This window comes from Symphalangus syndactylus, chromosome 11, assembly GCF_028878055.3.
Source record: "Symphalangus syndactylus isolate Jambi chromosome 11, NHGRI_mSymSyn1-v2.1_pri, whole genome shotgun sequence".
NCBI lineage: Eukaryota > Metazoa > Chordata > Mammalia > Primates > Hylobatidae > Symphalangus > Symphalangus syndactylus.
In genome coordinates this window covers 133,994,526-134,007,746 of record NC_072433.2, presented here as the reverse complement: position 1 = coordinate 134,007,746, position 13,221 = coordinate 133,994,526, and the positions used below count along the sequence as shown (strand labels likewise).

Here is a 13,221-nt window from a genome sequence, read left to right as displayed (position 1 = left end):
GCTGTCCTCAGCCCTGGCTCTGAGGGAGAGGTACACCCACCAGTGAGCATCAGGGCCCCCTCGAGGCCAGGGAATGCTTTGGCCTTGGTCTCCCTCTCCTGTCCACCTACTCCCCTGCTCTTCCCCCAGCCTTGGCGAGCACAAGGCTTCATCCTCCCCAGGGCGCCCCCACCCCTTCAATCCCTGGTGGTGACTGGATGGGGGACATCGGATCCCCAGGACCATGCAGGGTTGGGGGATGGCCAGCCAGGTCAGTGCCCTTCCCTTCCGTGTCTGGTGGCCAAGTAGGCCGTGGAGAGGGTCAGCAGTGTGGAGCCTGCTCTCCCTAGGGGGGTACGGACAGGGTGGGGTGGGCCCAGAGCGGCTGGCCCTGCAGTGGTTCAGTGTGTGCTGTGGCCTCCGACCTGAGGCTCGGTCTAGCTCTTAGCACCACCAGCGGTGTGACTCCAGCAGGGGCCCAGCCACTCTGGGCCACAGTGGCCTGCGTACACACCAGGGGTGGAGGTGACACTGGCTGCATATACCTGCTGGCTCAGAGAACTAGGCTGGTCTACCACCATGCTCATCAAACTGAACTTCTTTATTAAGTGCCAAGGGTCCAGGCGGGCGCTGCCCCCTGCGGCCCCCTCCGCCAAGACCTGTGCGTGGCGGGGTTCCCAGGAGCGAGAGTCCGTGCGGCCTAGGGGCGGCCCCCTTCCCGCATCGCAGGGGGGCGTGCAAAGCGTCTGCGGCTGTAGTGTGGGCGCTCACTTCACGTGCTCGGCAGCATGCGAGGAGCAGTAATACTTCTTGTGGGCGATGAAGGTGGACAGGCTGCTGAACTTGATGTTGCAAAGACGGCAGTACCGGTGGTTGCCGTTGGGCAGGGGCGCCGGCGTGCCCTTGCTGGGGGTCTGGACGCCCTTGTCCGAGTAGGAGGGGGGCGCCGGCGGGGGCGGCACGGCCTCGGGCGCGGCGGCCGGAGACGGGGGCGGGCCGGGCGGCGGCTCCTGGGGCTCCGGGCCGAGGCCGTCTCGGGGGCCACGGGACCCGGGCTGCGGGGAGGCGGCAGGCGCGGGAGCGGGCGAGGGGCCGCGGTCGGCCGGCGTCCGGGCCTCGACCCCCGGGCCGGCCAGGGGCGCGCTGAGCAGCAGGCCGTGCGCCAGGCGGAAATGCTCCAGCAGGTCCCCGCGCACCGGGCCGTTCGGGGGGCAGTAGGGGCAGGCGGCGGCTGGCAGGCCGAGCGCGCCGGGCGGTGGCGCAGCGGGGCACGAGTACTTCTTGTGCGCCAGGTAGGCTTCGAGGCTGTGGAAGCTCACGCGGCAGGCCGTGCACTCGTGGTAGTCGGCCAGCGCGGGTGCCAGGGCTCCGGGGAGCGGGCGCCGCGGCTTCTTGCTCAGGTCGATGGGGCCGTCGGCCGCGGGGTCGGGCGAGCGCGCAGGGGCGGGGCCGGGGCCGCTTCCGCTTCCGGGCCGCGGCGACTCGGGCGCGGGGGCGTGGCCGGGCGGCGGGAGGGGCGGGGCGCCGGCCGCGTGCAGCTCGTAGAGCTTGCGGCGTCTGCGCGTGCGCACGGGCGCGGCGGGAGCGGGGGCCGGGGGCGCAGCCGGCCCAGGGGGTCCCGGGGGTGCGGCCGGTCGGCGCGGCGGCGGGTCGTGGCGCGAGGCGCAGTAGTACCGCTTGTGCACGGTGTAGGTCTCGTGGCGGCTGAAGCGGATGTTGCAGGCCTCGCACAGCGTGCGGCTGGGGTCGTCCTCCGCGTCGTCCACGGAGCTACCCGGGCTCTGGCTGCCCTCGCTGCCCCGGCCGCCCGCGCCGTCCTCGGGCGTGGCCGCGCCCCCAGCCCCGTCCTCGCGCGCTCCGGGGCCCGGGGACGAGCGCGGCGCGTCGGGCTCGGCGGGCGGGCCGGGGGGCGCGCGGGCCGGGCCGGGGGTCGCCTTGGGCCTGCGCGCGGCGGGCGCGTCCTCGGGCGCACGGCGGCCCGAACAGTAGAGGCGCTTGTGCACGTAGTAGTTGTTGACGTTGCTGAAGGTGATCTCGCACTCGAAGCACGTAGCGCCCTTGGGGGCCCCCGCGAAGAGACCGGTCTGCGCGCCGCCGGCGCCCGCGCCCGCGCTCTGCTGCAGCCGGCTGTGCACCAGCTCGGACATCTTGGCCAGGATCTCCGAGGCGGGGGGCGCCCCGTCGGGCCCGAACACATACTGCGGCAGGAACAGGGCCCCGGCCAGGCCCAGCTCGCCGGGCACCGGGCTGGAGCCTGGCGTGGGGCTGGACAGCTCGGCCTTGACCCTGGCCGGGGCGGGGCTGCGCGGCGACGGCGTCCGCGACGGGGCCTGGGGCCCAGGCTCTCCGGGGCCCGGGATGGGGGCGGCCTCCGGCTCCTCCACCGCCTCCACCTTGATGCTCTTGGGGGCCGCCGGGGGCTCGCTGCTGCCTCCATTCTGGGGGGCCGCTCTGGCCTCTCCGTTGGTGGCCTCGGCCAGGGCCTTTCTGTCCAGTCCTGGCGATGGGGTGGGCGCCAGGCCCAGGTCCGCGGAGGCCAGGGGGCCGTGCAGGGCCGTGTGCTGCTGCTGGAAGCTGCCCAGACTGTCTGCAGAGAGATCGCAGGGGTGGCATCTCAGGCCTGGGGCAGGACCTGGCGGGTCAGAGCTGGAGGGCCAGCTCCGGGAGGGGGAGGGGTGGGCGGATGTGGTTTAGAGCGAAGGCTGAAATGGACCCCCACCTGTCTTGGGCGACAAGCCCACTCCTTTCCCACTGCTCAGGGGGCCCAAGGGGCAGGGGGTGGCCCCCACAGGCTGCTCACCTGGGGGCAGCTTGGTTGCTGGGTGTCCGGCCCCTGGCGAGTAGATCTCACCCTTGGAGCCAGGCTGGCAGACCATGTGGTTGGTGACTAGGTGGCTGTAGAGAATGTCCCTTGTGGTGGAGATGAAGCCACAGCTGTGGCAGACACCTGTGGGCCATGGCGAGGTGGTCAAGGCCCAGGGTGGAGGGCGGGACCCACACACCCCCCGGCCCCTGCAGCGCCTACCGCTCAGCGTGTCCGTGTGCACCTTGAGGTGCCGCTCGCAGTTGGCCTTGGTGGTGAAGGCCGACAGGCAGATGAGGCACACGAAGGGCCGCTCTCCTGGAACACAGGGCGCGTGAGAGCGGTGCCCGGGCCAGCTTGACCTTGGGACTCCAGGGATGAGGAAAGCGACTGGGCCCAGGGCCGTGATCTGTGCCGGGGGACCCTGTGCTGAAGGGTCTTTAAACCCCTCCCCTTCCGCCGCCTTTTGTCTCTCTGGAGTGCAGTGGGCCCAGCCCTCACTGACTACCCAGATAGTCCACAGGCCTGCCTGGCTGCCTGCTCTGGGCCCCTGCTGGGGTCTTGGGTGTGCCGGAGACCCCACAGGTGAACCGTGGCACCGTGTGTGCTTGCATGTGGGTTTTCCCGGGCGGCCTGCGGGACTGGGTGGGGAAGCAGCCGGCATCCTGAGGACCCGCGTCCAGGGTGGGGGCTCACCGCTGTGGGGGCTCACCGCTGTGGGGGCTCACCGCTGTGGCTGCGCATGTGGATCTCCAGGGAGCTGGCGCTGGGGCAGCTCTTGCGGCACTGGGGGAAGGGGCAGATGCGCTCGTTGGAGTAGGTCTCCTTGGGCTTCTCGTCTGTGGCGGCCCCGGCCGGGGAGCCGGTGCCCTGGCGGCTGGCGCAGTAGTAGAGCAGGTGCGCCTGCAGGTTGCGCTCGCTGCGGTACCAGATGCCACAGTCCTTGCAGGGGAAGACGTCTTCTGTGGGGTGGGAAGCAGGTGGGGTCAGGCTGAAGGCCAGTCTGCCAGCCAGGGCAAAGCTGTGGGCGGAGGCAGGGCCTGGCCGTGACGGACCCCACCATCCTTCCCACCCCAGGAGCTGAGGCTTTGATCTCTCCCTGTAACTGTAAGCCTCCTGGATGCTCCTGTGACAGCCCCACTCCCTTCCGTAGATCCCAGGAGCCCTGGGACCCGTGAGGAGTGGGGTCTGAGTGAACCCCCATGGGTCCCCTTCCAATACTGAGCCCCTAAGGAGATGCTTTGGCCTCATGGGGGCAGAAGGAAGAAGTGGACACCGCTGGCGAGGCTAGCATCCATGACATACTGGGGTGACCGTGTGGACCCGGGAGGCCGTGGAAGAGGAAACGTGTATGTACAGATGTGCGTGCAGGTGCGTGGGAGTGCCAGGCTGCAAAGAAAACCCATGTGCACCGTCCCTGGGCACTCAGGCACACGATGGCTGCTGACTGCAGCTCTAGGGATGTGGCCGTGAGACTAGGAGTGCAGAAGTGAGGAAGCCCCCATGCGCCCACACACCTGGGTGGCTCCCTGTCAGTGACCACCTGGCTGGTCAGATTTGCTGAGTTCACCACACTGACCCCACATGGGCTGCTTGTAACTTGAGAGTTTCGGGGGCTTGCACGCTGCTTACGGTGGTTTTCCCAGCGGGGGAGGACTTCTCTAGCATGTTCTCGCTTTGCCTTTATAGCAGTTTAAGGGATGTTCTCTGCCCCAGAGCCCTGCCCCATCTGCCCATGGCCCCTTGGCTGAAGACAGGGAAGGGGATGGCCTGTTCAACTTGGCCTTGGCCTCCGTGTGGAACCCAGGGGCCCTGGGATTCCTTATCTGGCTTTCAAGCCCGTTCCACTTAGAGACCAATGTGATATCTGGTTTCTGCCTGTGCAGGTTAGTGCTGGTTTCTCACCCGGCTTCTCCGATGTTGATCCCGAGTCTGCAGTTATCACTCAGGGGTGGCCCCTGCCCCCGTGCCCTCCCCTCTGCGGCCTGCTCGCCACCTCTGCCTCTTGGGAGGAATTTCAGTGCCTGGGTGAGGTGGCTCTTCCTCCTGCACCTCGCGGTTCTAGCAACTTTTCTGGCTCACATTTCCCTCCTGTGCTGTTGATTTCTGTTTCTCAAGTTCCTTTTACTTGGGGGCTGCAGGCAGCTCTGTCCTCTCTCAGCTGAGGGCTTGAGCTGGGTCCCAGATCTGGGAGGCCACTGGCTGGGTTTGTTTCTGCATCCCCAAGGTCATTGTGGGGGACTGTGTTGCTGCAGGGATGTGGGGAGAGGGGCCGTGGCCGTGCAGTTTAGAAAGGCTGCCCGCCTGCTGGTGACCACAGGCCAAGTCCGGTGGCCTGCAGAGGGGCCTCCACGAAGGTGCCTCTGCATCCCGCTTCACAGGTGAGATGGGCCCAGAGTGTGGGAGGCTCAAGAATTAAACTGGATCTGCCGGGCGCGGTGGCTCACGCTTGTAATCCCAGCACTTTGGGAGGCCGAGGCGGGCGGATCACGAGGTCAGGAGATCGAGACCACGGTGAAACCCCGTCTCTACTAAAAAATACAAAAAAATTAGCCGGGCGCGGTGGCGGGCGCCTGTAGTCCCAGCTACTCGGAGGCTGAGGCAGGAGAATGGCGTGAACCCGGGAGGCGGAGCTTGCAGTGAGCCGAGATTGCGCCACTGCACTCCAGCCCGGGCGACAGAGCGAGACTCTGTCTCAAAAAAAAAAAAAAAAAAAAAAAAAAGAATTAAACTGGATCTGACCCTGGAATTGGTTCCTACGGCTCTTCCAGAGCAGCAGACAAGCATCGGCTGTGCCCTGGCAGCTGCAGAAGTCCCAGGGGAGGACTTAGGAATGTCAACAAGATGTCTGGCCCACGGTGGTGTCCTTCCAAAGCAGCGTTCCCGGGACACTGCTGCCTGGGGATGAGGCATGTCAGACCCGCGAGGGGGAAACCGAGGCAGAGGCTGAGCCGGGGGCACCCGCAGCTGCCCCTCAGAGACTGGGAGGTGGTCTCTGCAGGCTGTGTGGTCAAGGACCCTGCTGGAGGATGGGACCCTCGCCAGCCTACTGTCCCCACTGGGTCACTGTCGTTATCAGCGGGGTGCTCCCCTGGAGTTGGGTCTCCCGGGCACCCCGAGACACTATAGGGGCACCCCCTCTCCATCCTGGTGGAAGGGCGCTCTGCCTCCCATCCCCTCTGCGCCTTCTCCTTCCAGGGAAGAGAAGGCAGATGGGGACCCCCTTTGCTTCTGGCTCCTTTCAGTCACCTGTGGCCCATGTTCTCTTCTGCCCTCCTGGCTCCCTGGGGCAGTGGCTTGCCCTGCCCAGGCCCAGCCCCCGCCCCCAACCTGGGCTTAGGTGTGGACCTGGCCACTCGGCCCCTTCTCTCCAGTGTCACCAGCCGTTCCCACCAGCACATAACATGGGCCGTTATGTCCTGGGTACCAGGCACACAAGCCCAGCCCCCTCTGGCCAGCTGGCCCCTGCACAGGCCTCATCTCTGACCCTCCCCGGAGTGGCCTCGTTCAGGGTCATGGCGACCTCTGCACTGTCTCCAGCACTCATTTCTCTGCCGTTGGTCTTGCCACAGCCTGGATGTGGCAGACCACCTGCCGCCCTCCAGGGCCCCCTCTAACCTATCTCAGCTCACTCTCCGTACCTTGGGAGATGTCCTCTGTCCCCTGACTCCAGGGTTCACAGGCCCCAGGGCTCCCTGAGCCCCATCCTTGTCCCTCAGTGGTCTTTGTGGCTTCTCTTTTGCATCTAGCAGGTGTCTCGAGGTCAGGACACTCAAAAAGTGGGGATCTGCTCCCCAGACTCTCATACGGGCTGACATCCCCCCAGTGGCCACACACTTGGCCCTGCAGGTCCCTTTGCCCCAACCACTGGCTGCTTCCACCTACTTCAAGCCGTCTTCACATCTGACTTGCTCACAAAGGTCGCCTTTCTTCCAGTTTTGTGACTCTCTGGTCACCAAAGCTAAACCTGAGTTTTACCGTCCCCCTCCAAACGCCCTCTGGTGCAGTCCCCGTTCCCCTGGGAAGCCCCAGCCGCTGGCCGGAGCCAGACTTGCCGTGTGTCCCCCGCGTGCCTCGTGCCTGCCCACGGTGGCCACACGCTGTCCTTGGCCACAGAGGTGCATGGGGCACACCATCACTCTTGGCTAATTTTGAAAAGTTTTGGCAGATAGGGGGTCTTCTGTGTTGCCCACTCTGGTCTTGAACTCCTGGGCTCAAACGGTCCTCCTGCCTCGGCCTCCCAGTGCTGGGATCACGGGTGTGGCTCCTGCACCCGGCTGGAGGTGAGTGACTCAGGATTCCCACAGCCACCCTCAGAGGTTCCTAGAGAGCCACTGCAAGAGTGACATCTGTCCACTTCAGGCGTCCCCGGGGCAGCTCTGTCCCCAGGGACATGTCACGTGTAGAGATATTTTTGTGGCGTGTGCCTGAAGTCCCAGCTACTCAGGAGGCTGAGGCAGGATGGCTTGAGACTAGGACTTCATGACCATCCTGGGTAACAGAGTGAGACCTTGTCTCGAAAAAAACAACAAAAACCCCATCCAACAGATGTCTTGGTTGTCACAACTTGGAGGTGGAGGTGGTGGCAGCACCTAGCGGGCTGGGGCCAGGGCTGCTCCTCACCGCCCGTGGTGCCCAGGGAGACCTCCACTGTGGAATGACCTGACCCCAAATGCCAGGAGGGCTGGGGTGAGGGTCCTGCTCTGCCCCACAGTCAGGGCCGCCCCCACGTCCGCCCCTAGGGAAAGCGCAGGCTTCTGGTGTGGTGTGTGGGGCACAGCCGGGTCTGTGCCTAAGCCCGCTTGCCTGCTGGCACGGGCTTTCCCTGTGGTGGCCCTGCGCTCTGGGGATCCTCCTGTCCCTGTGTGTTCTGCACTTGGGACCACTCACATCGCCTCCTTCCCTGCCTTCCCTCTCACTCTGTTGGCAGCCTGCGGCCCCCGAGCTTCCCACCCTCAGCTCCCACCCTCCCCTGCCCTGCCTGCCCCTCCTTGGTGGAGCAGCCGCCCTGGGCCCGGGGAGCCCAGCACTCACTGTTGATCACCGCGGTGGCAAGGATGGAGGCCATCCCGGCCTGCTGGGGCAGGAGCTGGAGGTCGTGTGCGGGGGCCGGGCACGTGGGCTCTGCTGGCTCCTCCTTCTCCACAGGGTGGCCGGGGGTGCTGTGGGACTTGGCCGTGAGGAGCACGCTGAGGAGTCCCCCCGCGGGCACCGGCTTGGTGACCCTGCACCACAGCGCGTCATCTGGAGGGAGACAGGTGTCCAAACCTAGGACCTTGTGCCCCACTGCCCTGTCCCATCTTAAACGAGGGGTGGAGGATGGAGTCAGGAGAGCGGCCACCCGGGTTCACAGCTGTGGCTGGCTGGCTGCCAGGGCCGTCGTGCCTGGGGGGCGAGGCTGGGTGGTCCCCCATGGGTGCTCACAGCCTGCCTGCCTCCAGGCCTCCTTGCCCTGTGCCCATCCTAGTGGGAGGGCCCTGAGGAAGTCTCCCAGGAAAGGGATGACGTGGAGGGCGGGTGGTGGAGTAACTAGGGGAGACCGTGGGTGGCCACTCAGGGAAGGCAGCCAGAGGTGGGGCCCTAGAGTGGACCCCGTTCTCCAGGAAACTGTCCAAGGGTGGCTCTTCCTGCAGCCGCCTGCAGGGGGCAGCCTCAGCCCACAAAGCCCAGGCTGCACGGGGCCGGCTTGTTCACCTGGGGTGCCCGGGCTGTGCGTCCCCTGCGGTGCTGCCCTCAGGCCTGAGCTGGCCCTGCCCATGCGCACCACAGCCTGCCCCCACCCTGCACTGGGGCCAGGGACTCCACTGGCCAGTGGACCCTGCCTAAGCCCAGAGGGCCTCCTGCTTCATCCCTGGGTGCTCGGAGGTGCAGGCCACCCATACATGCCACCCTCAGTAGCAGCAGCACGGTAAGGCCCCTCGACTTCCTGGGCGGCCACCTTGACCGTTCCTGGAGCCAGTCCGACGACATGGAGGATGGTCCAGTGGCACCTGCCAGCCAGCCTGGCATCAGGGTCCCTGCTGCTGCCCTTGGTGGGTTCCCAGAGGTGCAGCCAAGGCAGGGAGGAGATATGGGGATCATGGTGTCCCCCAGAGGGGCAGAATACCCCCCCACCCCCCCACCACGGACACCTGTCCTGGCTCAGCCTGCCAGTCGGGACCCTCATACCGGACTCGTGGTCTGGGCTGACTGGTCCCAGTAGAGCGTCTGCCTCATGCTGCAGCGCCCAGGGCCAGTGACTCCCCATCCCCCATCTCCCGCCCTAGCAGGTTGGTTTCCCTTTAAGGGCCCAGCCCAGGGGGAGTCAAGTGACCCCCCACCTTCCGGAAGGCTTGGGACGGAGGTGCCGCGTCATACTGACCCTTCCTGTGGATCTCTGTGTTGGCCTCGGCCTCAGTCAGGGCCTGGGGCAGCGTCCTCAGCCAGCAGGCCTCGTCCACCAGCAGCAGGGTCAGGGCTGGGCTCTGGGGGGGCAGGAACACGTGGGGAGGGGTCTGTCAGCAGCCTGCCTGGGGGTTCCCGCGGGTATGTGGGGCATCCGTGACATGGATCTGCCTCCCGGCTTCATGGATCTGCCTCCCGGCTTGGCTGCTAGGCCAGGCTGTGGACAGTCATTGGCCCAACAGCTGGCAGAGCTGTGGCATGGGCCATCTGTGCCATAGCTGGCCGGCGGGGCTAACACCGTGCTGGGGCTGGGAGGCTCGGCAGGGAGTAGTACCTTCCAGGGTCGGGCACAGGGTTCTTGTGGAGACTGAGGCCCAGGGAGGTCGAGCAACACGCCCCAGGTCACACAGCCAGTGAGCAGCAGAGCCTGAACTCACACCCGGGTCTGCGAATCTGTGTATCTGTGTTCTCCCCACTGCTCGCCCACCCCGGCCCCGGGCGTGCTGGGTGTGAAACCGCTGTTCCCACAGGGGCTGGACCTGGCAGAGGCTCCTTCCACACAGGCCCTAGATGCCTCCAGAATGACCTCTGGGGGCTGGGGCCGAGATTAGCCCAGAAGATACGGCACCTCCCTAGCAACCTTCGGGCCTCAGTGTCCCCTGACAGCATGGCTCCTCTCCCTGCCGCCTGCATTCCCGCTCGCTCCTGGGGCCGGCACACGGTGGATGCCGGGGAGCATCCACTGGGCTCAGCGGGTCTGTCCCCACCCTGAGGCTGGTCAGGCCCCTTCCTGTGGGCCTGAGACACCAGCACTGTGTTGGATCAGCCCTGGCTCCCCTGGCCTCACTGTCACCCTGGAAAGCAGGCAGTACGCTCCTCTCCACCTCATGGGTGAGGAAACTGAGACCCGGGAAGGGGAGGGACAGAGCTCATGCCAGAGCTTTGGGCCATGCTCTGCTGTCGGCGGTGGCTCAGGCTAAGTCTGGAAGGAAAACACTCTGGGCTCGGCCCTTGGGGCGGCTGTCGGCGGAGCCCGTGGAGGCCGCCTCATTTCCTGCGTCCATTGCACCCCGGTCCCCAGCCGAATGGCAGAGGAAATGCGAGGGGCACCATCCCAGTGCAGCTGGGGGCTGGAACAGGGCGAGGTGGGGTGGGCAGTCCATGGCCTTGCTCTGTGGTGCCCAACACTGGTCAGACTTCAAGGGGAGAAAGTGGTGGTGGAGGAAGGGGTGACTGCCGCTGCCCCTCAGGCCTTGGTCCCTCCTGCAAGGCTGACCCAGCCTCAGCGCCCTGACCCTCAGCCCTGTGCTGCTCACTGCACTGGTGGTCCCCAAGCTCAGCCACCTGGGTGTCCAATCCAGAGGCACAGCACACACGTGTGCTCCAGCACTTCCTGTAAACACACTTTTTGTTCTATACAAATGGATGCCTTCTAATCAGAAACTTCCTGCATCATGACCTTTGCCTGAAAAGCCAGTGTCACCTACAAATGCTGCCGCTGGCACGGGACAGGTTTGTGCAGCCCTGTGGTGAGGACGGCAGTCAGCCCAACCCTGACATGGTAGAAGGGGCTGGGCTGGTGACAGTGCAGGGGTGTCCCCCGTGGGTCTGGGGTACCTCCCCACTGGGTGCCAGCCCATGAGCTTTCCTGGACTTTGCCAGCACGCGTGGGACTCTGTGGGCCACAGAGCTGGGCAGTGGGGTCCCAGCCAGTCTCGGCCTTCCTGCTGCGACCTTGGGCAGGGCACGACCAGACCCGTATGCAGGGACCCCTCTGGACCACCCCTGCCTCTTGGCCCATCCGCAGGGCACTCAGCAATCTAGCAAGATACGGCCTTTGGGCTGGGATGTTGAGTGACTACTCAGGCAAGGTTGGGGCAGGCTGGCCAGCAGAGCAGGTGGCTTCCACATCACCTGCCTGCTAACACATGGCTCAGCCACAGAACGGGTGAGCAGAGCTAAGCTGGCCAGGGGGCTGGCCCTGGCTGGGGTGGGTGCAACCCTGCAGTCCCAGTGTGAAGCCATCCCCAGCAGCCACCCCAACCCCTGGCTCAGCTTCTCCTCTGCAGATGGGGCTCTGCCCTCTCCCCACATGGCTGCTGGGGGTACAGAGGGGCGGCCGAGCCCCTGCTCACTCTGGACCCACCCCAAGCCCACCATTAGCCTTTGGGGCCGTCTCAGGGGGGTCAGTCCCATCTGCTTTGACTCAGTTTTCTCCCGGTATGTTGAGAGGCCGTGATCTGCGTGAAGCTTTTTGCCTGCCTGGCAGGTTCCCAGCACGGGATGCATATTAGCTCCAGCCCTGGCTGTTGCTTTTGGGTTGACCTGGCAGGACAAAGTGGGCAGGGAGTGCCTCCAGGCCCCAGGGGATGCCGTCCACAGGGCACATCTGGGGCAGCACATGCTGAGCGTCCACTGCAGTGAGTGGCTCCCCCGAAGAAGGTGCTTTGCGCAGGCTGGCATCGGGTGGGTGTCCCCCTTTTAAAGGACACCCCAGTGATTCCCAGGGCCGCAGAGCAGGGCTCAGGAGCTGCACGCCAGCTGTGGGGCTCTGCCGGCTCCGATGGGGGCTTCCGCTGGGGCAGGCTGGGGGGTAAACCCCAGGGGCAATGGGCAGGCACATTCCTGGCACAAAGGTGGGTGACCAGCGGCTACTGTGTCCCGGCTGCACCCAAGCCAGGCGGGCAGCGCTCAGCGAGGCTGCTGGGGCCTGGCCCTCCCCACCCTGGCCTTCCCGAGCCTCTAATGAATATTAATGAGCAGAGGAGGGTGAAAAAAATTAATCTGCTTGATCCTCCGATGGGTGCTGCGGTAACGATATGAAATCTAATTATTCGTCCCAATATTTCTAAACCCTCAAACTGAGACTGACAGCCTCCCGGTCGGTTTAATGCTTATCACTCCCAGGAGCAGCGTGTTCGCAGCATGATAAAAACACGCGCCGCAACTTTGCTGACGCTGCACAACCCCCCGATTTTTCTGTGGCAGTCCCGAGTGGAGGGAAGGCGCCATGTTCCCGCCTGGCCCCGCCGAGTGCACCCCGCATTTGTGGGGCACGACGGGGTGCCTGCCCTGGGTGTGCAGGTGCGGAGGGGCATAGGGAAGGAGGGCGAGGCTCCCATCCAGCACCCGCCCCCGACCCGGGAGGGAACAGGCAGGAGACCTAGGGGTGCAAGATAAGCAGCTCCGGCCATCCTGCCACAGCCCCCACTGCCTAACACTCTCAGAGGGGCCTGCCGCTCCTACTTCTGTGACCACAGGCTGGGAAGGGGTGAGGGCCTCCCTGCCAGTCTGCCCTGGCTTCTGAGGATGCAGGGGCCACCCTGACACCTCCCAGGGGAGAGGGGAGCACAGCCTCACCTGGGGCCACCAGGGTCCCCAGCCTGGAGGTGGCGTGGCCACAGCCAGCCCTGAGCCAGTGTCTTGCCCGGTGCCAAGTGGCCGGACCCCTGACGCCAGCCGGGGGCCACCCGCCTACCCTGGAAGCCACTGCTGGGGCCGCGGCCAGGAGACGCTGGGGCAGGAAGCCAATTTCAGCTTCTGCTTCCCTTGCGGAGGGGCTGGCTGGGCGCGGGTCTGCCTGTTGATTTTTTTCTCTGTCTCCTCTTTTTTCCCCACCTCTGATCAGGCCTGGAACAGAAGCACTTTCTCTGGTGCTGCAGGTCCTTCCTGACCCTGCTCTGCCTGTGGGCAGTGGGGAGCAAGTGGGGAGGGGGCCTTTTTTTTTTTTTGAGATGAAGTCTTGCTCTTGTCCCCCAGCCTGGAGTGCAATGGTGCGATCTCGGCTCACTGCAACTTCCACCTCCTGGGTTCAAGCAATTCTCCTGCCTCAGCCTCCCGAGTAGCTGGGATTACAGGTGCGCACCACCACACCCAGCTAATTTTTGTAGTTTAAGTAGAGACGGGGTTTCACTATGTTGGCCAGGCTGGTCTTGAACTGCTGACCTCAGGTGATCTGCCCGCCTTGGCCTCCCAAAGTGCTGGGATTACAGGCGTGAGCCACCACGCCCAGCCTTGGGAGGGGGCCTATTTTTAACTTCCCAACCAGGCCCTTC

General features: G+C 65.3%; 1 protein-coding gene across 4 annotated transcripts in view; it reads right to left on the bottom strand.

The window, feature by feature from the left end:
• Positions 1–559: 559 nt before the first annotated feature.
• Positions 560–13,221, bottom strand: part of ZFPM1 (zinc finger protein, FOG family member 1) — an 80,930-nt gene continuing 68,268 nt past the window's right edge. For 3 of the 4 annotated variants that reach the window (XM_055232771.2, XM_055232772.2, XM_055232770.2), the window contains 6 exons: positions 9,144–9,246; positions 7,817–8,026; positions 3,511–3,744; positions 3,005–3,100; positions 2,780–2,926; positions 560–2,566 (listed from right to left, as the gene is read on the bottom strand). In XM_055232771.2, coding sequence (XP_055088746.1) covers positions 747–2,566; positions 2,780–2,926; positions 3,005–3,100; positions 3,511–3,744; positions 7,817–8,026; positions 9,144–9,246 — 2,610 coding nt within the window. In that variant the 3' untranslated portion in view covers positions 560–746. The remainder of the gene's footprint in view (positions 2,567–2,779; positions 2,927–3,004; positions 3,101–3,510; positions 3,745–7,816; positions 8,027–9,143; positions 9,247–13,221) is intronic. The other variant, XM_063613050.1, reaches the window with a different exon arrangement.